Below are 24,721 nucleotides of genomic sequence, written 5' to 3'. Positions count from 1 at the left end.
GTTCTTGAAATAATAAATGACAGGAAACTGCATGTTGCGCAAATGAGCTTGGTAAATGGTCTGAAAATGTTTGAGCGTGTCCAGAAGTGGTAGCCTTGCATATTAATGATTAATGTGTCTGAAGTTGGGAAATGGCTTTTGCAGAATCCATGGAAAAATAAACTAGAGTCTATATTTTAATATTTATACCAGCATTTATAGATTGAATATCCATCGGGATATAGGCTACTCGACTGTGCTTTGGAAATGGGAAGTCAATATAATTTCCAGTCAAGATACCCAGGGGTATTACCCTTTTTTTCCCATTGATAAAGATTGTCTATTAATTAGCATTAGATCCAGAACCAGAAAGGGGATTTTTTTGTTAATGAAAGAAAATGTGAAGACATCCCCCATGATCTGCAAAAAGATGCATGGATTGAAAAGCAGGCTAATTTGTATGTTTATTTCAGTTGCTGGAGTGGTTTCCATCACACAAAGAAGCGAATCAAACACAGTGGAGTCTGTGTTACTGTGCATCCCAAACACATTTCAGTTCTGAAACAAACACAGTAGAGTCTGTGTCACTGTGCATCCCAAACACATTTCAGTTCTGAAACAAACACTGTAGAGTCTGTGTTACTGTGCATCCCAAACACATTTCAGTTCTGAAACAAACACTGTAGAGTCTGTGTTACTGTGAATCCCAAACACATTTCAGTTCTGAAACAAACAGAGGAGTCTGTGTTACCGTGCATCCCAAGCACACTTCAGTTGTTAAAAAATCCCTAAATAAACAGTAGCGCACGGATGTACCCCAGATTGACAGCTCTGCGGGGCTTTCCAAAGACAGCGGCGTCCTCTCCTTTTAGACACTAGTGTTTCCCTTACGTCAGCCGTAGCCATTAATATGCCCGCGTTAGCGCGCGCACTGGAGAGAGGAGAGGCGCAGATCTGTATGCAGTGCGGGCTATTAGGGCCCGAGCAGCAGGCGGACCGGGCCGCCGGCCGTGATTGATCGCGCCGCGGTCCAAAGTTCTTACGACCCGGGTTAATGCGTGCCCGGATACTCCACGCCACATTATTCACCGGAGTCGGCGTGCATTTTAGGACCCCTGAAGTTATCTGAACTTCAGAGGCTTGTCGCCATGCCAACTGATGACATCTCAGCCGTGGGCGGGTTCCGCGGTCCCCGTACCTGGTCTGAGCCGCTTGTCGAGAAACGCGCGTCCGCTTCCTCTCCTCCTCAAGCGTTTGGCAGGAAGTGCTCAGCGTACGCGGTCCAAAGCTGAGACCTGTTGATTTAATTGATTGTAAAAGTGTATTAAAAATACTTTAAGTGAAACACAAAGTATTCACTCTGACCAGAATAGTGTGTCCACAAACACAATTCATATAATATAGACAGTTCATATACTATTGCAGCAAGGTAAATAATCTTATAATAACCATCACAGCATTGATTAAGGAAGCAAAAGAACTTCGTACTTTATTAAGCCACTGGCTTCACTATACTGGAGCTGGAGGACACCGCCCAGGTTGTGACTGATATGGCATTGTGGCAGTTTTTTCCTTCAGCTGAAAGCTGGGGGCTTCACATGTATTTAATCGCTCCCTTCAATAGAATCGGCCTCTGTTGGGTTCTGGTCCGTAAGTCCTGCATCCACAGCGCTGTGCGGGAGCGCACACAGGAAGCTCATTGAACCTGCGCCACAGCGGGAACAGTCTTTTTTCCTGTTCCTCCGCGAAGCGCTGCCAGTTTGGCTCGGCCTCCCGGCGCCCAGGTCCAGCTCATTAAAGCAATCTGCATGATGTCCCTGTCCTTAATTCTGCGCTCGGAGAAACGTGCGCACAGCCCATAATATGCACGCCCAGCGCAACTTCGCTTCTGTTCCGTCTCCCAAGGCAAATGAAGAGTTCGCCCCGTCGTTTATAAACAGCTTTTGGACGAGACTCGCTAAAGCTACCGTTTACGGGAAACGTTAATCGAGCAAAGCGGATCTGTCGCCTTTGAGGACGGGCTTTCTTTCGCCGTTCAGCCCGCGTTGAGTTTGCTGCAGTTTTTCTGCATGTGATCGTTCTCTTCTTCTTCAGGTGCAAACGGAGGAAAGCTCTGCTTTGCATTTTTCTCTTCGCGCCTTTTTAAAAAGAGGAAAGCGTCGACGCAATCTCACTTTTTTTTTTTTGGGCACTCAAACGTTGTTTCTGAAAATTTGCGGAGGTCTTAATTCATGCAGTCGCGCTTCCGAGCGCAGAGGTGGCGAGACGGGGATTGAGTCTGTGGAATGCCAGGCCCCGGAACTCGTCTCATTAAAACAGGAGATCCCCGCACACATCAGCCATATTTGGCCTGATCATACATGTTTTGAATACGCTGTGTAATAAGTACTATATGCAGTATAATGAGTACAGCAAGTCCAAGGCACTCTTCTTAGAATAAATAGCCTTTAATGAAGGGCTAGTTCATATAGAAACATTTAAAAAACTACACCGACGTGTTTCGGCCTCACACGGCCTTCGTCAGGGCGTAACGTTTACTATATGCAGTATGTTATTTTATTTATTTATATACAGTATTTCACATACAATTTGTGAAGGCATATTGTATGTTGGTATAGATTTGGTATATGTTGCTGTGATGCATTCGGATGTGTGGAGTTGCTTCTGAACGTTGATTAGCTACTCAACCTTATTTAAATCTTTAAAGTCTTTATATCGTGTCACAAATTTTTAGTTTAAGGCATAATGGCAGTAATTATAGTTAATTACTAATGTTTAATCGTTGCTCTGTGGTGATGGGACTGACTGGTTCTTTCATTTTGCATTACATTCCATTAATGCATATTAGAGTTTAACTAATTGTGAACTATGTGTATATATAAACAATCTCACATACTGTTGTTCTCAGACTGTGGTAGTTTCTGGGTATGCCCTCCTTATTCTTTGTTATATGTTAAACTCCTGCTTTATCATCCAATCTGTAAAACTGACCGGTTACATTATCTGACACAGAGAAACAGAACATGTGTGATTTGCAATGGGAATGGTCAATATTCAGTAGACTCTGATGACCAGAGTTATATCCGTACAAACCGCTTCAGTTTAATCCACCAGGTTTAGGGAGGCAGTTTTTGCAGCTGCACCAGAAATGCTAATATATATTAATAGGCATTTCTGTGGGTTCGGTCTGAGCCCATCTGGTCCCCGAACTTTGATCCGCGCCTGCTGCAGCTGGCAGACACCGGGCAGGTGACGTGACCTCACAACGCTGTACCATTTCACATTTCTGTCTGGTTCTTCTTCTCCTTACCGAAGTGCCTTTCCCTGGCAGGTTTATTGCCCTGGACCCTGTTTGTCACCGAGCACCTCGGCGAGCTGTAATTAGCATGTTTGATTTGCGTTCCGTGCCCGTCGGCTAGCCGGCGGCCCAGCGGCGGGTTTACGGCGGCTCAGCGGCACTCGCCACACCCCCGCTGGTCCGCCTCCGGGGGCCAGCTCGGCGGCGAGGGGGAGAAATCGTAACTCCGGCTGGACGTAGATCAGAACGCAGTGCAGGACGCTCCGGACAACCGTCCCTTTGAAGGCGGTAAGATGGGACTACACCCCGCCAAAATAAGACTGCCCCCCAGAAACGGAAAACTCTTCTTCCCCTTCCAGTTTCTCCACAAAGCGGAAAACTCGCTGTGACAGCTGTCTGTGAAGAGCGGGAGAGATTAGCCCCCTCACCAACCCCCCCCCCCCACAGGATGAGTGGGTGATATTTTTTAAACCGGTCCAATTTTACCATGGACAAGTATGATCAATAGTATTGCCAAGAATTCAATCGGATACAAATTAAAATTAAAGAGCATTGTTGAAAAGAACCATAAAGCCTTGCAGCTGTGTAAAGAATGAAGTACTTTATTGTTTAATAAAAACATTCAATAAGAAATGTGATCTTTGCCTCGAGGTCGCAATAAAGGCTTCCTTGGAACTAAACCATCCTTTGTGATTTGTTCCTGCATACTTTACAAACACACACAGACAGACAGACACACACACACACACACAGTATGGTAGAACCGAGAGATATTGTTAAACCGTGGAGGAAGAAACCTGAAGAGAATAAAGTGTTTGTGAGCCGGAGCTATCCATCTTTTTTCATTCTATTACAGCCTCTTTGCTGATAAGGAAAGCAGTCTGCTCCTGCCAGCGCAGGCATAGAGCGATAAAAATGACCATTCATCGCAGAACTGTTCGCATTGTCGGGCGGCCATTTTTTTTATTATTTCATTTTTTATCAGGGAAGATCCTCAAGGGTTTTCAGCAATGGTAATGACGCTGTGTTTATACGGATGTTTGAGAGAGTATGAGAGAGAGAAAGAGAGAGAGATGAATTAAATCTTTCCGCTCTAAATCGCTACTCTTTCAGACGTGTTTGAGTCACGTCATTTTTTTAAAGACCCTCTGAATTACCTGCGGGCTCCGGCAGTGTTTCACTGCGTGGAGCTCCACACTACCTGAGAGAAGCTTCCGGAATGAAACACATTTTACAGCCGTACCACAGAGACCTTATCTCCCCGTGGTTATTTGTTTTTTACGCGAGTTCAATTTTTTAATCCAAAAGAATGCGCTACCATTTATCTAGATATTAGGTAGACGGTAGATAGTAGATGATTTAATAGGGACATGGTTTGTTGGTAATAAACCAGAAAATCTCAGATATAACCAGGGGTATTACCATTACTGAATTGCTTACCAAAAAAAAAGGCATATGTCTGAGTGGATTCTGACTGGAATCCTGTGCATGGAGGGCTCACGACTTGTTTAATGGAAAGCCCAATAGAGAAGTCATTTCCGCTGCCCATTTCCTGCAAAAAGCGGCAAGATTATCCATGGTCCCAGCGCAGGGGGCCTGTGTAATGGGGTGAAGGTGTGCGTGGGGTTCGAGATGCCCGAGTCCTACGGGGACATCATTACAGCGTCCCCAACCAGAGACGTTCGGACCACGTCCACAAGCCTTCTCTTACCTCTGGTCTTCCCCTGTCAGTCTGGGGAAGTTCACTGGTGAACTTGGACGCTGAGAGAGTCGGGTTTGCGGAGGCTACTGACAGCTTTCTGCATGGGCAGTTTATGGCTCACAGACCGTAACGGAGGGACTTGCGTCACTGACATGGGTCGGGCGACCGATGATCGCCAGCGCAAAGCGGATGTACCCTCCTCATCATCGATGATGAAGGCTCTGACTTTGTAATTGAGCAGTAAGGGATTCATTAATTTGAGAGGCAACTCTCCTCATCACTAAAACCAACAAATGAATTCCCCTTTTACATTTGTAAAACTGAATCACTCAGTTGAAAAGAAAACCATGAACAATTTATTTGCAGAATACTTAGATATACTACATGGCCAAAAGTACACCTGGCACCTGACATCTAACATCTCATACTAAATTATGGCCATTAATATGGAGTTGATCCACCCTTTGCTGCTATAACAACCTCCACTCTTCTGGGAAGGCTTCATACTGTGATGTTGGAGCGTTGCTGCAGGGATTTGCTTCCATTCAGCCGGAGGAGCATTAGTGAGACAGGCACTGATTGGCCTGGCCGTTGGCTTTCCAGCTGATCCCAAAGGTGTTTGACTGGGTCGAGGTCAGGGCTCTGTGCAGGCCAGGTAGTTTCTTCCACACTGACAAAACCATTTCTATATGGACCTTGCTGTTTGCCCGGGGGCATTGTCATGCTGAAACAAAAAAGGACCTTCCCCAAACTGTTGAGGAAGCACTGAGTCGTCTAGAATATGATTGTGTGTATCATTAAGGTTGCCCTTCACTGGTACTATGGGGCCTAGCCCAAACCATGAAAAACAGCCCCAGACCAAGGGGTGCCCAGATACTTTTGGTCATATAGTGTGTGTAGATATGTATACACTGTATATGAATTTCTTCTTCTTTTACTTCCTATGAATACATAAGAAGCCGTGAAGAAAATTCTTTTTCTATTTACGATCCATGCACATTTCCTCCAGTTAAATCTCCTTGGGGTTAATTGCATGCTTTGTGAACAGACTCGTATTGAAGAGTTAACACAATACTTTTAATTATTATTATTTTTTTTTAATTATGGCCTCTGTGTTTGCTGTATTGTCATTTCCCTAATGTATGCCCCAAAGGGCAAGGGTAGGAGGTTCTAGAATGTTCCAGAGTCACTAGTAGTTACATTGTTTCACATTTATTTCGAGCAGCAGAATTAGGGACATTAGACCACCATTGCTAAGGCTGCTTCGATTCATGCTGTGAATGCTAATGGCAGCATGCACTGTTTAATGGAAAGCTCAAACTGAACAAGGCTCTGATATTTATAAAACACGTGGGGGTCTCTGCCGACAAAAAGGTTACGTTATTTGACTCATTTTTATTTTTCTTCTCGCCGACCTCTCAAATCTTTCACAGTTGTTATGAGGAAGAGCACAAGCCACAGTGAAGTGAAGCTGTAAGTGCATAAGCTATAAATGGCTGTCTTATTTACACTGGGACATGAATGCACAACAGGAGATGACGCCACGTGACAGCGTGTTCTTCGGTATTATTGCTGTTTTCAGAGACATGCAGCATGCCATTGAGGAGGGCTGGTGTGGAGACCATTTAATAGAGGCCGATAATTATAATAATTCTCCTCGGTGCAGCTTTTAAAGCTGTTTTACTGGGACCAAGTCCATTTTTTCTTTTGCAGCAGCCACTGAATGAATTTAACCCAAAAATGTACAGTACTGTGCAAAAATCTTAGGCACTTGTAAAAAAAAAAAAAAAAAAAAAAGGCTGTACAGCTAAGATGCTTTCAAAAATAATGAAATGAAAGGTTGTAAATATCAAAAAAATAATATAAAGAGCAGTAAGTAGTTAATAAAATCAATGTTTGGTGTGACCACCCTTCGCCTTTAAAACTACATCAATGCTCTTAGTTACACTGTCCGGCAGTTTTATAAGAAAATCGGCTGGTAGGTTGTTCCAAGCGTTTTGGAGAACTTGCCACAGTTCTTCTGCAGATTTTGGCTTTCACTTGCTTCTGGCTCTCCAGGTAATCCCAGAGACCCTTGATCAAGTTTTTATCTGAAAGGTAGTCTATTACTTAAAATATTACTTTATTTAACAAAATACAAAAATGTATCTGTAAAATTTCATTTTTTGAAAAATTCATGTTTGGAAATTTCTAATTTGCTCTTTTCTACTAACACACTAATACAAAAAACAAAAAATAAACATCTAAGACCAAATATATACTATATATTATATTTAAAAAATCTAAGGTGCCTAAGACTTTTGCACAGTACTGTACATTACTTCCATTACTCCATTATTATTCTTCTACAATACACCACTGATAACTCTGGGATCGACTTTAAAAATATTTTTTCGCTAATGACATTTAAATGGTTATATGTTAATAGAGGGAGAGAGAGAGCTAATTAGTAAAGACAATAGCACATCAGCACTACAGTGATCTGGACTCAGTGTCTTTTTGCATAACAATGCCTCATTAATAGAGCGCGTGACCCGAAGTGTCCCTCTAGTGCCATTAGTCTCTGTAGCGCCATTAGTTCCTGTAGCGCCATTAGTTCCTGTAGCACCATTAGTGCCTGTAGCGCCATTAGTCCCTGTAGCGCCATTAGTGCCTGTAGCGCCATTAGTTCCTGTAGCACCTTTAGTCCCTGTAGCGCCATTAGTTCCTGTAGCACCTTTAGGCCGTGTGCACTTGTGTAGCTAAGCACAGCTGAGCGTTCCGTTCGCCCGCCTCGTTCTGCAGTACCAGCAGATGCAGCCTGGGGGCGCTAGCCTGCTGGGCTGTGGACCGCAGGATCGTTTGCATGAGAGAGGTCAGCACGGGCAATGGTGGCTGTCTGCTAAGCTTTTAATCCACCTGCCATTGCAGTGGAGGACTTTGGAGATTTTCTGATTCAAAGTTAGCAAAACGCACTCAAACACACTGCAGCATAGAGACATTTTTTCCCGCTCAGTGCCCGGTCATAACTGACCAACATGTCGCACTGTTGGTTCTCTCCCTGAGCTCCTACGTGTTGCTGCTTGTTTGTCCTAAATTGGCCGTAATGATACGCAAGAGCAGTGTCCCTTGAGCTGGGGCCCTCAGACAGGGCTTGGGTAACTGTCTGTTTGTGTTAAGGCTCAGAGCTCAGAATTCCCTGCTCGCTGGTGTTGGGACAGAACACCCTGGGCCCGGTGACTGATGGGTAACAGTTGGTGAGATAATGAGACCAAACATCGGTATGATTCAGAAATGCACTTAGCCATCTTGTCAGAATTAGGAACCTGCTCTTTGGCTCCACAGTGACTTGCAATAGCAGCGCTTACAGAATGCAGGTCCATGTAATCTTCCTAATTACAGTAGGGCAGGACTGGTCCCAGGGTGTATGACCTGTTTTTAGATGGCTGATGTTTGCTCACTTTATTATGTAGCACCAGGTAGGACCCCCTTTCTCCTCCAGAACAGCCTGGATTCTTCATGGCACACATTCAAAAGGTGCTGGAAACATTCCTTTGGGGTTTTGGTCCATGCTGACTCGATAGGATCAGCAGTTCCTGCAGATTTTTCAGGCACACTTTCATGCAGTGAACCTCCCGTTCCACTTCATCCCAAAGGTACTCTATTGGATTGAGATCTGGGGACTGTGCAGGCCAGTGGATTAAACTGAAGTCAGTGTCATGCTCATGGAATCATCTTGGGATGATACATGCTTTGTGACGTGACGCATTATCCTGCTGCAAGTATCAATTTCAAAACAAGTAGACTGTGGCCATAAAGGGATGCACATCGTCAGCAACAACGCTTAAGTATGCCGTGGCATTCAAATGATGCTCACGTGGTATTAATCCCTTTGTGCAGATGCCAAATTTGGCCAATCCTCACCCATTCACCATTCAGGTGTTCTGTTGTTTTGTTATTGTTGTTATACTGTTGCCCAATCACTGTGTATTATCTTTTACAATCTTTTATGTTTTTAAATGTACAGTGTGTTGAGACATCTGTGAAATGCACTTTAAATAAGTGATAGCTTGACTTGACTAATTAAGGCTTTATAACTCCAGATGTGAGCATCACAGAGACTTGAAATGAAGCAAGACACTCAATTTACAATAATTAAATTAGATTATGTTCATAATTTAGGTAGAAATAAACTGCCATAAATGCAATTATGTAGGTGAAAATGCAAATGTAAAGTTGTTCTTCAGTTTTAAATTAAATACTGAGAGATCATATTTATAGCAGGTAAAACTGTACATGTCCTGGATCATGCACTCCTTGACTACAAGTGTGCTAAATCTGAGGGTGATATGTGGAACTACTACAGATCTATGAAGCGGAAAGTAAGCAGCGTACCCTGGTGTCCCTTAGTGTCTCCAAATCTATTCAAAATATCTAAATTGTACATTGCTGTAAATTATAACGTAATTATTATATTTCACTACAAATCAACTGCTTTGACTCGGGATTGTAGCCATCAGTCTTGTCTTCAGCAAGTGAAATGCACGTTTGTTTGGATTTTGGACGGGTAATTGACTAACCCAGTCAAGAACATTCCACTTTTTGGCCCTGAAAAACTTGGTTAGTTGCTTTAGCAATATTGGCCTGCTGATATAATATTTCTGTGCACTTCAGAATTCATCCTGATGCTGCTGTCAGCAGTTATCATCATCATCAATGAAGACAACTCAGGCAGTTCCATAAGCAGCCACACATGCCCAAGCCATAACATTACCTCCACCGTGTTCAAAGGTGAGCGAGTGCTTATGATCATGAGCAGTCTGTTATTTCTCCTCTTTCCTCCACTTTGGGACAGGCTAATACTCATCTCTGTCCATAAGACTTTGTTCCAGAACTCTACAGTTTTTATTGGAATGTAATTCTTTAGCAAACTCTAATCTGGTTGTTCTGTTCTTGAGGCTTCTCAGTGGTCTGCATCTTGCAGCGAACCCTTAGAGGTTTGCTGGTGTCTTTTAGTCTTTGACACATCTATGCCTACATCCTGGAGAGCATTCTTGATCTGTTTGACGGATAAAAAGCGGTTATTCTTCACAACTGCAAGTAGTCTTCAGTCATCCACTACAGTGGTCTTCCGTGGTACCCCAGGTTGTTTGCTATTGCTGAGCTCACCAGTGCATTCTTACTTCTTAACAATGTACCAAACCGTTGACTTGGACACACCCAGTGATGGCCTGCTTTACTGTCATTGACATTTCATTGGTCTTCATGTTGAGAGAGCAACAGGAACAGACTCCAAATGCAAATTGCACACCCAGAATGAACTCTAGGCCTTTTGTTAGCTTTCTTGTACATGAACTAATGATGCAACAGCACACAGCTGGCCAAGAATCAGCTGAGAAGCCAATTGTCTAATTATCTTTGGTCACTCAAAACTATTTACAAATCGGGCTGCTATTCCAATGTGGAGAATTCATGAGAATTCAGTGAATGCTATTAGCATTTTCACTACTAGTATTTTTCATGAGAAATCCAAGAACTGGCATTTGGCTAACATGTTTCCTTTCTAATAATAAATAACTGGAATATTGGATATTGAAATAGTTATGAAATCTATAGGGACTACAGATTTAGATTTTAAGAGAATATTCTTAGTTCTTGTATAAGAAACCAACTTCCTGATTTGTACTAGATTTAGCAGATTGCCCATTGGTATGTTTGGGCCAAAATACTCTACCAGTATCTTCCCGTTCAATGTTGATCGTACATTCAAAATTGTAGGTTGGTGAAAGTGTAGAACTGTTTGTGGGGCTTATCCACAGGGCAGGCACCTCTGAGCCCTCTGTCAGAGCCTGCTGTCTGACTTCCTTTCACCAGTATTTTTCCATTCTTTTATCCTCTTCTTCAGTGCCTCAGATCACCTACCTGCTTGCAAACTGCTGTCAATTTGTACAATGCTGGCGGACTGACGGTGGGCCGTTAGCAGCTGCTGATGGGCAGTGTACTGCATGGTCATGGACTGGGTATACTCTGGCTTATATACACAAGAAAATTCATAGTTGGATTTACATGATAAAATTATGGACGGGGGTGCAACATTATTGAGTATATGTGGCTTCAGCTGATTAAGTATTTGTACAAATACATAATCAGTTGAAGTCACATATACTTAATACTATTGTGTGTCCATAATTGTATTAAGTATATCCAGCAATTCATTTTTTTTGAGTGCAGGATGTGGATCAGCTTGTACAATAGACTAGAATGAGTTATCCAGAGGATGCATAGGCAAAACAAGGCTTGTTATTCTAACAGTAAAGTAGTAAAGTGCTAAAATATCTGCGTTTGGTGATTCAAGCATTCATCGAAATCTACTTCATGTTGTAAATCTGAACACTGTGGACCGCGTTTGTCCCATGTTCAGTGCTTTCTTCCCCCCATCATTCCCTCACCCCATCAACAGATACATCACCCAGCATGCATTGCAAACAAGAGGCTGAAGGAGAATGGTTCACAGCGAGTGGAAACACACCGTGACTTACCAGCATACTGCACTAAATGCAAGTGCAAATATTTCTGAGAACAATGGCTAACAGTGGGCTGCCTACGAGTAATTTTAGGTGCATTTAAAAAGAGTGGTATCCTGACGTTTTTAATAGCTTTTTTAAATAAAGCGTTGACAGTTCAATCTTGAATCTTGATCAACAGCTAGCCGTGCGCGCCGCCTCTCGAACCCGCGTCCTCCAAACAAACGGTTTGTGTACCACGGCGCACAGAGACGGGCTTTTTGAGCCGCCCGTGTTCGGCACAAAGAGACGGCGGGAGGGGTCAGAGGCTTTTAACGGCACACCCGCCGCGCGCGTTACTAGTTCCTGGCGAAAGAGTTTCGCTTCCTCCTCGTCTCTAAATGCCCGCCCCGCCCGCTCCCGCACCGGAGCCGATTTTCCTCCGTTCCCACAGATGCCGAACTCTCTCTCGTTTACCGCGGTAAACAAAAAAAAAAGCGTTTATATTTGTGCGTTTGTTCTTTTAAGAAGCAGACAGGCCGCGCGGCGCAGCGATTAAGCAGGTGGCGGTGCGGCTGGAAACGCCGCGAGCGCGCTGCCCGGGCGAGCCGGCACAGTCGCACCCCAGGGCGAGTTACTTAACTCCAACCGCCTCGGCAAATAACTCGCATTCATTAAAACGGATTATACCTGGGACTCCAGCTCCTCCGTTTCACCTGTTCCAAAAAAGCTCCCGCTGAGTGAATAAATATAATAGCGCGTTTTTGTTGTCTCTCCTGGCGAAATGGCGACCGTTTCCCCACTGCCCCGGGGGTCTCAAACAGCGAGGAGAAAAGGCTAGTCCTACGAGTTTGGGAAAAGAACTTAAATTAGAATGGAGGGTCGTCCTGTTCTCTTTCATCACGTCCTTTCCTTTCTGGGAGGGGGGGGGGGGAGGCGGGGGAGGGGGGGAGGGGGGGTGACACGAAAGCGGGCGAACATCAGTGAGCAGCCCCGTTGCCCCAGAGACCGCGGCCCGGCCCTCAGACACGGGCGGGGGACCCCGTCCCGCGTCCACAGCGCTCCCCTTTAAACGGTAATCGATCAGAGAAGAGAGGGGCGGACGTACCCGAGGGCGACCGCGTATGCCGAGCACGTCCGGACCGCGGAGGACGCGTGGGCCTGTTTATCCGAGGATTATTCCGACTCCGTTTCCCATACGAATCCTTGGGGTCTAAAGGCACGCTGCTCAGAACCGCGACTCAGTCGATGGGTCACGCTAAGTATACAGACTGTTTATTTTCTTATCTTTTATTGCTAGCATCATTTCCTAGCGTCCTTCTTTCAAAAATCAAAGGAGTGTATCAGTACAACAACCAAATCACGCCAATCAGAGTCTTGGTACAGGACTGCATTAGTGAATTAGAAGGACACGCTAATGTTTCATGGACTTGCAAGTAGCAATGCCCTTTAGAAGATGTTTAAACGACTGCCTTTACTTTTTGGAAAGCGAAACAGAAATAGAAGGCCATCTTATTTGCTGTTATTGCTTTTTGACTGACAGGTTATCGGTATTGAATTGAAACGGTGTAAACTGCCTGCTGTATTTTACAGACCCTGGATTCTAAGGAGACAGAATTTAGGAGTTTTCCGAGCTGATTAAAATTCCTGAACTTTGAAATTCCTGAACTTTGAAACCCTAAGTAGTTCCGTCCATTTACATCTAGTGACATTATGCATGACCTTTAAGTCGGTCAGCCATTTTGTTTTCTTATAGGACAGGTGCTCTATGTTAGCCGTAATGACATTAAGGTTAAATGCCAATTACGACGTAAAGTACTCCATACTATAAAATTCATAAAATATTATATGCACAGCCAATTGTCATGTAAGAGTACAGTATTATAATAAACAAATTGGTTTCACCATTAGACTTTTCTCTTTTTTAATTGGTATGCTACATAGAGGGTATATACATGATGGTATATATTCAGTTCAATAGTTTTATTTGTATTTTTTATTTTAATTTTTTTTCATTGTAACAAAGATCCTTTACAGAGGAAGCATAAAGGAAAATTGGCCAAAAACCAGGCCTGAACCCCCAAAAAGCAAACAAGTGAGGTAAAAAAAATAATTTTAAAAACTTGCCAGTGGGAAGAAATTTCGGGAGAAAACTGTTTATAGGGGAGCCCCTCCTCCACTGGTCAGTAAAAATCGTACATGTAAAGCACATATAAAAACAGGCATTGTGACGGCCAGGCTGAGCGGACGGAAGAGGCTTTTCTGATCGCCGCTGCGGGAGCAGGCCTCTGCAGAGACACTGCAGCACAGCGCGCGTTCCCACCTCTGTGTGTTCCTCAGTCTAAAGCCGGCCACGCCAAGCCACCTCCGCACACCTCAATCAGACGCCAGCGTCCCGCGGGGCATCCGCGACTGTCACAAATACGTTTACGACGGCCGCTCCCGCGGACCGCTCCGTCACTCAGACACCTCGCGCGCGATTCGCCTTCTTTTCTCTCCTCGGGAGAGAGGTGAGAAGGCGGTGTGTATTAAGACAAAAGAAACAGGCTCAAACCGGCTTCTGAAAACTTTCACTGTCTTTCTATTGTTTTGGTCACAGGGATAATTTTTTTTGGAAAGTTGAGAATGTATCATACAGCACTGTGCCTCCATTTTATAAGAAAGGCCGGAAGGCATTAATCTTACGTGTACAGAAATGTCTGTGTTTTTTTCTGAGGGAAGGCAATCTAATTTGCCAGTCCCTACAGGCATTTGGACATTTGCCCTTGCGTCAGCCCCAGAAGATAATCGGCGGATCTAAACTGCAGCTTGTTCTGCGCTGGATTTGGAAAGATGGGATATTTTTTACGGATGAGACGAGATCACGTAGTATTTAAAATGAGAAGAGGGACAAGGGGAATTATAGAGCAACAAAAAAAACAAAGATCTTTTGATTTGACCTTTCTAGAGTTGTATGTTACATGGTGGTGAATTTGCTCTCAGACACTGGAACAGACACTGGGGGGTGCTGGGATTACTGTGGTCTTGTAGTGCTGGAAAACCCACACAACATGTAGGAAGATATGTAGGAAAACAATTTAATCTAACCCCTGTTGTAAATAAGAAAATTACAGGTGGCAAAAGGAATGTGCATGGATGGGCCCCATGGTGTGATATCTGTTAAGGCACTGTTCTAGAGCATGGATGGGCCCCATGGTGTGATATCTGTTAAGGCACTGTTCTAGAGCATGGATGGGCCCCATGGTGTGATATCTGTTAAGGCTCTGTTCTAGAGCATGGATGGGCCCCATGGTGTGATATCTGTTAAGGCACTGTTCTAGAGCATGGATGAGCCCCATGGTGTGATATCTGTTAAGGCACTGTTCTAGAGCATGGATGGGCTATATGGTCTGGTGTCTGTTAAGGCTCTGTTCTAGAGCATGGATGGGCTATATGGTCTGGTGTCTGTTAAGGCTCTGTTCTAGAGCATGGATGGGCTATATGGTCTGGTGTCTGTTAAGGCTTTGTTCTAGAGCATGGATGGGCTATATGGTCTGGTATCTGTTAATGCACTGGTCTAGTGCATAGAGGGGCTCTATGGTCTGGTATCTGTTAATGCACTGGTCTAGTGCATAGATAGGCTGTACTGGATGGACACAATTGACTGTAACCTTTTTGAGGTGCGATATTATAGTACATAGTGAATTTAGTCAGTGTCAGTGATCCGCATAGTCAGTGAATTTAGCCTATATCACATTAAATTTGGCTTCAGTAGAGACAGAAGCTGGAATATTAAGAATTTGCAGCTGAGTATCTGGTGGGTATCTAGATTTCTGAGTGTGGGTGTTTATGTGTGTGTGTGTGTGTGTCTGTGTGTGTGTGTGTGTGCATGTGTTTGTATGTGCATATGTGTACGTGCGTGCATGCCTGTGTGTATGTGTTGGAGGTGTATATTATTTCATGAATAAAATTATGAGGGCCATGTCATTTCCTGTGTTCAGAGGAAGTGACTTAGTCCCATCCGCCCCAGATGCTCTCAGCACAGCCGAGCAGCATCAGTAGCACTCACGCCTGCTTGTGTTGACTGGGACCCACGTGTAAGGCTTTCAGGTTGTACATAAGCTCAGTTTATGATATTTATGGCATTCCCCCGCAGATTCCCTCCCTGTTTCTTATCAACCGGTAAAAAAATAAAACATGCAAATGTGCTAACAACCATCCTGTGTCTGCGGCAAGATTAATGCATAAAACATCGCTCTCATTTATCATTTCCACTAACTGACTCTGACCCATGATGCATGTTGTAGTGCATGCGTGACAACAGTGCATAAAGTCTTTCCTGCTCTCTGAGAACATGCAGACTCGCACCATGGAAACACTGCCATGTGTCGGCTCGAGCGGAAGGCACATGAAGCTAACCATCCCACTGCTCATCGCCTCTCTCTCTCTCTCTCGCTCTCTCTCTCTCTCTCTCCCTCTCTGTCCTCCATCCTTTTTCTCTCCTTCTCCAGAACCCCCTCTCTGCGATGCGGGGGAATTCCGTTGTCATGACCGCCTGACTTGTGTCTCATCGGATTGGCTCTGTGACGGAGAGCTAGATTGCCCCGACGGGTCGGACGAAATGCTGGTCCGATGTGAGTACTCCATACCCCCATTCCCCAACTTCTGCCACCCCAGTTAGTCAAAGCTTTGTTTGATCATTGGTGCATTTCTGTGAAATTATTTACTCTCTCCTGATTCATCAATTTTTTTGTGAAACGTTACATTTTCCTTCTCACCAATTCACTGCTTATGTTTCATGCATGGAGTAAAAATGATTTAAATATAGGTGAGATCTATATCAGTTTTGCCTTTATTTTATTTCAGTTACAAACAAGCACGTATTTGTAAGTCTATTGACTTTTTAAAATCTCTTGAACAGAGGCAGATACTCATGAAAAACATGCATGTTATATGATCTGTTATGTGTTATGCCTTTATGTAGAACACCACAATTGTCTAAATAGGTTATTTGGAGGTCAGTGTCTTTTTTTCCCTATTTTTACATTCAGTGAGCTCCATAATGCTTGGGGCAAAGACATATATTTTTCTCGATTTGGCTCTGTACTCCACAATTTGTAATCAAGCAATTGGTGTGTGGTTTATGTGAAGATTCTCAGCTTTTATTAAAGAATATTTTAAAGACTTTGGTTTCACCAAGTAGAAATTACCCCCCCATTTACAGGCACAATAATGTTTGGGCCAAATTGCTTCCCAGGTGTTTCTGATTGGTCAGGTGTGTTCAATAGCTTCCTTAGTGCAGGTATAAGAGAGCTTTGAGTATCTAGTTTTGATTCCAGGATTTTGATTGCCTTGCAAATGCTCATGTTGACAAACACTCATGTTATTGGCTACACTGCGAGATGAGAACCACTAGTTAGCCAAAAAAACAGGATGACCAGGTTACAGTTTGCTGAGAAGTACCTAAAAGAGCCTGTGGACAGATGAGACCAAAATGTACTTGTATCAGAGTGATGGCAGACGTATGCAGGCCAATGGGAACTGATCAAGATCCAAAGCACCCCCCCCCCCATCTGGGAAACATGGTGGTGGGGGTGTTTGGCATGTATGGCTGCCACAGGTACTGGCTCACATGTGTTAATTGATGATGTAACTGCTGATAGCAGCAGCAGAATTAATTCTGAAGTGTACAGAAGTATTGTATCTGCTCATGTTCAACCAAATGCCTCCAAACTCATTGGATGGCACTTCATCATACAGCAAGACAGTGATTCCAAACATACAGCTAAAGCATCAAAGGAGTTTTCAAAGCCAAATTCTTGACTAACAAACTCATTCACCTGTTCGGAAACCAACTGAACATTCGTTTCATATGCTGAAGAGAAAACTTAAAGCAACTAGCCCCTGAAAAAACAAGCAGGAGCTGAAGATGGCTGTAGTACAGGCCTGGCAGAGCATCGCCAGAGAAGATCTGGTGTCCCAGACATTATGGAGCTTGCTGTCTGTACTCAAATGGCAATGTTTGTTCATCGAGGAAGCATGTTCCTTTAAAACAATTCCTCTCAAATGAAATAGTTTAGCCCACATTTAACCTAGCCCAGTTATCCAGGCAGTTAGTGTCATTAAACCTCCCTGCTTTTGAAAAGAGGGAAACTGTTTATTAATGATATCATGCAGGGACTGACCGAAAACAACTCCTACAACAGGAGACAGTGGCCGAACGAATGGGGCTAATGAGCGAGATGCTAATCGAGACACTCACCCACTGACACACCTCCGCCATGAGTCAGCAGCTTTCTTCTTTGTTTCCGCTAGTCTACACCACTCACTCCTGAAAAACTGCATTATTTTCCCAAATTGAGTTATGAAACTAAAATGGATAAAGTTATGACAGTTTCACAACTGAGTTAACCTTTCAAAATGTTTTACTGAATAATCCATTTTGCAGTCAGAATTGGGCTTTAGTTGCGTCCTTAATTTGCATTGCGTTAAATTATTTGGATTTATCATACAGCTGACAAGCATCCTGCAATAATAATGGAGACGTGTCTCATTGTTCTGTGCTATAAACATTACACAAAGGGATGAAACAGTGTTGCTAAGAAACATAATGGAAAGTAAACAGTGTTTGATATTAACGGCGAGAGAACTAAACGAAACGGCGTGCATTAGTGACACAAGGTAATGGCGTCACTGAAGAAAAGATGAATGTTCTAATGAGAGTGTGATTAGTGTGAGTGTGAAGAAACGCTCGCCAGACTGTCTCGAGTTCCTTTTGATTTCTGATCACGCTAGCTGCGAAATGGGGAAAATCATTAAACCCACTCTACGCATGTTCATCACCAGACACACTTCAAGCAGGAATATGAAGGGCGTGCTTCCACATCACAGCCGTGAATCGTTTCACACATTGTTTGACACCAGCCTCTCTTGTACTGTATGTTGAACACTTGATCCTGTGCTGGGTGAAGAACACTTTTTTCCCCTAGATCATATTGTTTGGGGGAAACACCTCGACTAATTGTAGAATAGTGAGGATGGATGATTAAAACGTGTCCGTCTTAACGGTCGTCGCACATTACACAGAGCTGGGTCACATACATATTTGTTTTGGGTTCAAATACTTTTCTACACTTTACTGATCTTTACTGGTCCGGTGTATCGGAACCAATGAAATACTCTCAAAAAGTGCAAACCCCGCCTTCCGGTCATATTGGCAGGCTCAGTTACACCAGGCAAGATCAATATAGCAGAGTATTTGAGTATTTCAATCCAGAACAAATACGTATTTGACCCAGGTCTGGCACATAGGCACCAGGGGATATAAATATATACTACCTCATGCGGTAATAGGTTGGTTTATAATCTGTCTCATAATTAATCAGTCTCATAAAATTAATTGTTAAATCATGATTATGAAGAAATCAATATTAAGTATTAAAATAATAACCAATAACGTTAAAACATGTGTAAGTTATTTGAGGTGAGAGGCTCAAGCATTTATCCAAAAAATAATCAGACCGATGACGAGGTCTAATAAAATTGAATTTATTAAAGGTATACTATGTTGGATTTTGCGGCCCTAGTAGACTAGACTGTGTTTGTAATCCCCACTCATACCTCGTTTGTCCTCAACCCCACCCACACCTCTGTTGAGGACACACCATTGAGCGCTACAAGCAAAATATCAAGCTAAGAGGTGAGGTGGTCAGACATACTGAAAATAGCATTTTTGGCATAATGAATGATTCCATATAGATGATAACAGTAATTAGGCAGTGTGATAATGATTTTTACACTGAGTGAACCCCTTAGAGACAATAACAAATAGAGGTAAAGGTGCAGGAATTCGGCAAAAGAATCATGCATAGTATGCCTTTAAACAAACAAACACATCTAAACGAAAATTCTAAAAGGCTAAATAAAGGAGGGTATGGAAAGGCGACTAGTGTTGCGTGTGCATATGTATGGCTATGTGTGTGTGTGTGTGTTCACCAGCACGTGTGGTGCAGGAGAGAGCAAAGACTCCTCTGATGAAGTAAAATATGAATCACCTTTTAGCAAGTGCTGCTGAATATGGCCTGGAAACCAGACGAATGCCGTGTACAAAAGACTACTGAAGTTAGCGATGTCTAGCTAATCTCAGTGAACCTTGGCATTCTGTATATAAAAGACCATATATGGAATGAGAGATTGCATGCACAGATCTCAATTAAAAAGAAGACGGATTGTAAGCTAATGTTAGTAATGGAGTATATACGTTACCTATGAAGGCTAGGCAGCTGTAGCCACCAAATAGGTGATATGCTGTAAACACAACATTAAATACAGCCGATCCCATACTTCTTAGAAATAACAAACAAACAGAAGTTTCCTAAACTGATGCCTGGATGTTAGTCAGTCTTACTGCTGTAGCGCAGATGGGTCTGCGATTGGTTGCGTGGCTTGTTCGCCCAAGGAAACTTTGACTTGGGAACTGTCTCTGGATTTCGGGTGTGCTGTCTGTAGAAAAGCCAGTCTCCATCCTGGTTTTTTTGGGCTGTTGGGAAGCCTGGAAGCTGTGCTGGTTCACTGTCACAGGAGGGTAGGCTATGTTGCAGAGCGATATCAACATATAAAGTTTGTAAATAAACTGATTCTGTGGTGGATTCAGTTTATTTAGCTTAGTTGCAGTATAGCTAACAAGTTTACTTGGAGTTATAAACCACTGGCTGTGGCTATAACCCGAGAGATCCCGTGCGTCTCTCCGCATGTTCCTTCACGTCTGCAGGCCGTCTTTCTCCGGTGGGGTTCAGGCCTAGTTGTCCTTTTGGAGGCCGTGCAGAGGCCCCCAGGCCCCTGACAATCAGACAGGAGAAGAGAAGCAAAGAGAAAGAGAAACAGCTCATTTTATAGGACAGAAAGTGACATATTGCACCCAGTCACCTTGGGATCAATCTGCGCAGCCGCGATCATGTGACTGTGACGTCAGTCTGACCTGTTGATCCAAAATGGTGCTCAGTCCTTGCACTGTTGTTCAAATTATAAATACGCATGTTTTGTGAAATTACTAAATTATTTGTATGCAGTACATTATGCAGTGAGTATTTGAATTTTTGTTTTTCAAGTTCGGTTTCAGCTGGGACAACTTCAATATTTGCATGCCAACTCTTTTCATACCTGTTTTCAGCGTTTTGTTGATCGTTTGCAAATGCCAGGCCACAACAGACCCGGTCCTCTGTTCCCCGTAAGGTACCCCGCTATCGTCTCGCTAAATATGGTTGGCTCTGTCTTTCATATCGCCTGTCCATAAAGCACAATGCCAAATGCACAATCGGCCTTTGGAGCAGCTCATTAACATGGATTATCCAGCGGTAGGAAATGGAAGAAGGAAAAAAAAAAACCCTTTCCAATCCAAAAGACGGGTAATAAAATGTAAATTATTTGTTTATCCCTTTGTTATGCCACCCGTGGCCAGAATGTATTATCAGAGACTCCTTAGCAATTCAAACACGGAACAAAATACCGCATTTTCTGCTGTCCTCGGCTGTTGATGAAATCTGGAGCAAGAGGCTCTGCTTTTTGGAGGCCTGGTGATGCGGCAGTGTTGACCCTGCAATGTGGCTGGTTACACTTGTGGAGCCCGAAGTTCATAAATTAGGCTCGATTCCTCAGAAGCTCCTCACTTGCCACCATATTATATATCTGATAAGGGAACACAGTACAGGACTTACCTGTGTGAGGTTCCACCCTATACTATGCACACAGAAACACACAGATGTCCGGGTCAGCATTCCCGTATTTAGGAACAGAGGGAAAATGGCGGTATGCAGTCTACATTTCAGTAAGTAGATCCCCGCTTGCCAGCAGAAACAGACAATAAATGACTTAATCAATCATATGAACAATCATTGATTTAAAATATAAAAAATGAAAATTAGCATTTTTATTATAATGTCAGTTACTAAATTGGCAATAAAGACAATTAAATTACTCATTATTTATTTATTTATTAGTAATTAAATACAGTAGGTATTTAATTGAAGCATTATATAATGAGAAAATGTAAGTAAACTGAAACTGATGAACAGTATGTGCTTGTTCAGAAGGTCATAAGACCATACTGACAGGTGAGTAATATGATGTATATTGGTGGGGTGAAATGTGCTGTATTTATGGATGAAAAATGAAGCCTGGAATTGGTGTTGGGATTCCGAGGACAGGAACCGTAATGTCAAGGGTCTTCAGGCACTTTCACCGGCTGACAGAATCGTGTCAGCGGCGATTAATGTCTTTAGCCGTGTCTGCTGACAGAATTATGCGCAAGACCGATTTTGGCATCTCCTGGATAAATGTGTAACCGCACCAAAACACGGCGAAAGTCCACCTGGGTGCTTCTCTGGCCAGATCACATTCGGCACACACACACACCAAACGGATTCAGGTTCCATTTCCAGTAGATAGTCCGATTGGCTGAGTGCGGCCAATTATTTATTCCAGGGTACAAAAAGCATTCAAACAGCGACTGTCAGGTGCTGGTGTTCCGTACGGTGCTAGACATAATATTCGTCTTGTTGTGAAGATGCCCACTCACAATAATGATGTACCTGTTTGTGTAGAGCAAGGGATGTCAAAGTCAAGTCCCGGAGTGTTTGCATGTTTTTTTCTGGATTCCTTTCAATCAGCTGCCAATTAAGTCCGCGGGAACAGGGTCTGTGGGTTCTTTAGCCAATCGGCAAATTAAATTAGTCACTGGTGCGGAAGCACAGCGGATGATGGCAGACACAGGAGGCCAGGAGTCAGACGCCTGTGATGTACAGACTCTTGCATATAAGTGTTTAAGCAATTAGACTACATGGTTTGAAGATTGGAAATGGTATCCACTGCACAAGGTGCTCCGTACTGAAATGTATTTTAGACAGTTGTAAGGGTCAGCTCGATGGGTGGTCCTCTCGCGTGATAAATCCTCCATCTCAAGGGGACATATGTATCGGAGAATTGTTCCAACAGATGACAGATACTAAAACATCTGACAGTATCTTGTTGACACCAATTTTGCAGAGATGCCATTTTGTTCCCCGCTGTTTCTAATGCGGATGCCTTTTAGACTGTTCGTGACTGAGCTTGATGTGGATGCACTTTTCTCCTCTGTCACTGCTTCTGCGGGCTTCAGCTGATAAACGTGGAATTGTGGGTATTTGTAAATGAGACATTTTCAGCGTTTTGAAAGCTGTCAGTGGTCTTCTAACAATAGCGGTTGTCACTTCTGAAGTTCTGCTCTTTTCTCTGCTGAAAGGCCGACAGTACAGGTAGTGATATGTTAATGCAATGTCAGAGATTTCATTCCGCTTTCAATCTGTGCAAAATGGCTCTGCCATACTGGTACACTTTTGTATTAATTCTTAATCCAGTCTTGATTGCTAATAGTTCTGGCGCAAGTTCCTTTAAGAACTTTTGACAGAACGTCAATCACAGGAATGCCTATTTAGCATGTAGCCTGCTCTGAATCTAGCTCTGCTATTAATAATTCCTTTATCATAGGATATCTCTTTAAATGATAACCACAGGGGAAAAACTGAACTGAGGCAAAAATATTCCATGTGTCTTAGTCTCTAATCTCCAGACTCAAGCATTTATATTAGACGGTTAGTTTGATCTAGCAGGTTTGCACTGGTCACATATTCATGAAACAGAGCGTGCTTCACTGCATATATTGTCAGCATACGCAGGTGGCATTTAAACCCCTTTTCACACAGGGAACCCACAACATGTGTGAAAGTTCAATTATCCGGGATAGGTAGCGCTTTTTCCCCCGTTCACACACAGGATGAAAAATTCAGTGTGGAGTCGCACGTGTTCACGTTCACACGTGACGTGACCGTTCGCGGATTACCTTGTCGTAGATCACAGCATCTCCAGCAGCGCTACAGCGCTGTCTGTTCATTGCTTCTTCTGCAAAAGTTAAAAGTTCCGTCGTCTTAGAGTCGGTCCAATTTCTCAGAAATGGTTCAGAGTAAAAGTTGTTTCAACTGCTAACCATAGAATTAACCATTCAAATGTCATTGGGTAGTAGTAGGCTATTTCATACAATAAATGAATTTGTCAGCTGGCAATTGTTGGTATTCTGATTATTTGAGTGATGATTAAAGACTGTAAGCAGACATCGTACACTATATATACAATGCAGTTAAAAAGTGTTTGACCCCTTCCTGATCTTTTTACACATTTTAAAAAGTTGTTTAAAAAAAAAAAAAATTTTTAAATATTATTTCATTTATGTCATAAAAAACACATATCACCCATATCACCCATGTGAAAAAGTAATTGCCCCTTAGTTACTCAATTAACTAATTGATAACCAATTGATAATTTAATTCTTCTGATGGAACACAGCCAGTCTTGATCTCAGCCAGCCCTGTTGAATCTGAACCTCACTCATATTGAACCTGACCATCAGAGTGAAGTAGTCACCACAAAGTTTCTGCAAGGGTACTATGCCATGATCCGAGGAAATATTGGCATAGTTGAAATATATCAGTCTGGAGAGGGTTACAAAGCCATTTCTAATGGCTTTGGGACTCAACCGAACCCTAGTGAGAGCCATTATCTCCAAATGGAGAACACTTGGAACAGTGGTGGTGAATCTTCCTGGAAGTGGGCGGCTGGCCAAAATTTCTCCAAGGCACAGCGACAACTCATCAAGGAAGTCACAAAAGATCACAGAAGAACATCTCAAGAACTGCAGGCCTCTCTAGCCTCAGCTAAGGTCAGTGTCCATGATTCCATAAAAAGAAACGGACTCAGCATAAAGGGAATTCATGGGAGTGTAGCAAGGCAGAAACCACTGCTAACCAAGAGAAGCATCAACGCTTGTCTCTCATTTGCCAAAAAGCACTTGGATGATTCTCGAGCCTTTTGCAATACTGTTCTATGGACGGATGGTGGAACTTTTATAATGACAGGGGTCCCATTATGTATGACATACTGAGAAATGCTGTATTTCCTTTAAGAACACCATAACAACAGTCAAACATGGTGGTGGTAGTGTGATGGTGTGGGGATGCTTTGCTGCCTCGGGACCTGGACGACATCCCAGTATTGAAGAAACCATGAATTCCGCTCTGTACCTGAAAATTATTTAGGAGAATGTCTGGTCATCAATCCGTGAGCTGAAGCTGAAGCGTAACTGGGTTATGCAGCAAGACAATGAGTCAAAACACAGAAGCAAGTCCACATCTGAATGGCTGAAGAGATAAAAAATTTAAGTTGTGGAGTGGTCTAGTCGAAGTCCTGACTTGAACC

The 24,721-nt window shown here is 43.2% G+C and overlaps 1 protein-coding gene across 4 annotated transcripts in view; it reads left to right on the top strand.

Annotated features, from left to right (window-relative positions):
- LOC118214493 (low-density lipoprotein receptor-related protein 1B-like) overlaps positions 1 to 24,721 on the top strand; it is a 457,936-nt gene that overhangs the window by 86,543 nt on the left and 346,672 nt on the right. For 3 of the 4 annotated variants that reach the window (XR_004762629.1, XM_035394487.1, XM_035394486.1), the window contains exon 2: positions 15,952 to 16,074. The exons of the other annotated variant lie outside the window; for it this stretch is intronic. Coding sequence is in view for 2 of the 3 variants with exons in the window: in XM_035394487.1 (XP_035250378.1) it covers positions 15,952 to 16,074 (123 nt within the window). In the remaining variant the exon portion in view is untranslated. The remainder of the gene's footprint in view (positions 1 to 15,951; positions 16,075 to 24,721) is intronic. 4 annotated transcript variants of the gene reach the window in all.

Source organism: Anguilla anguilla, chromosome 15 (genome assembly GCF_013347855.1).
Source record: "Anguilla anguilla isolate fAngAng1 chromosome 15, fAngAng1.pri, whole genome shotgun sequence".
NCBI classification, from domain to species: domain Eukaryota; kingdom Metazoa; phylum Chordata; class Actinopteri; order Anguilliformes; family Anguillidae; genus Anguilla; species Anguilla anguilla.
This window is presented reverse-complemented; position numbering and strand designations above follow the sequence as displayed.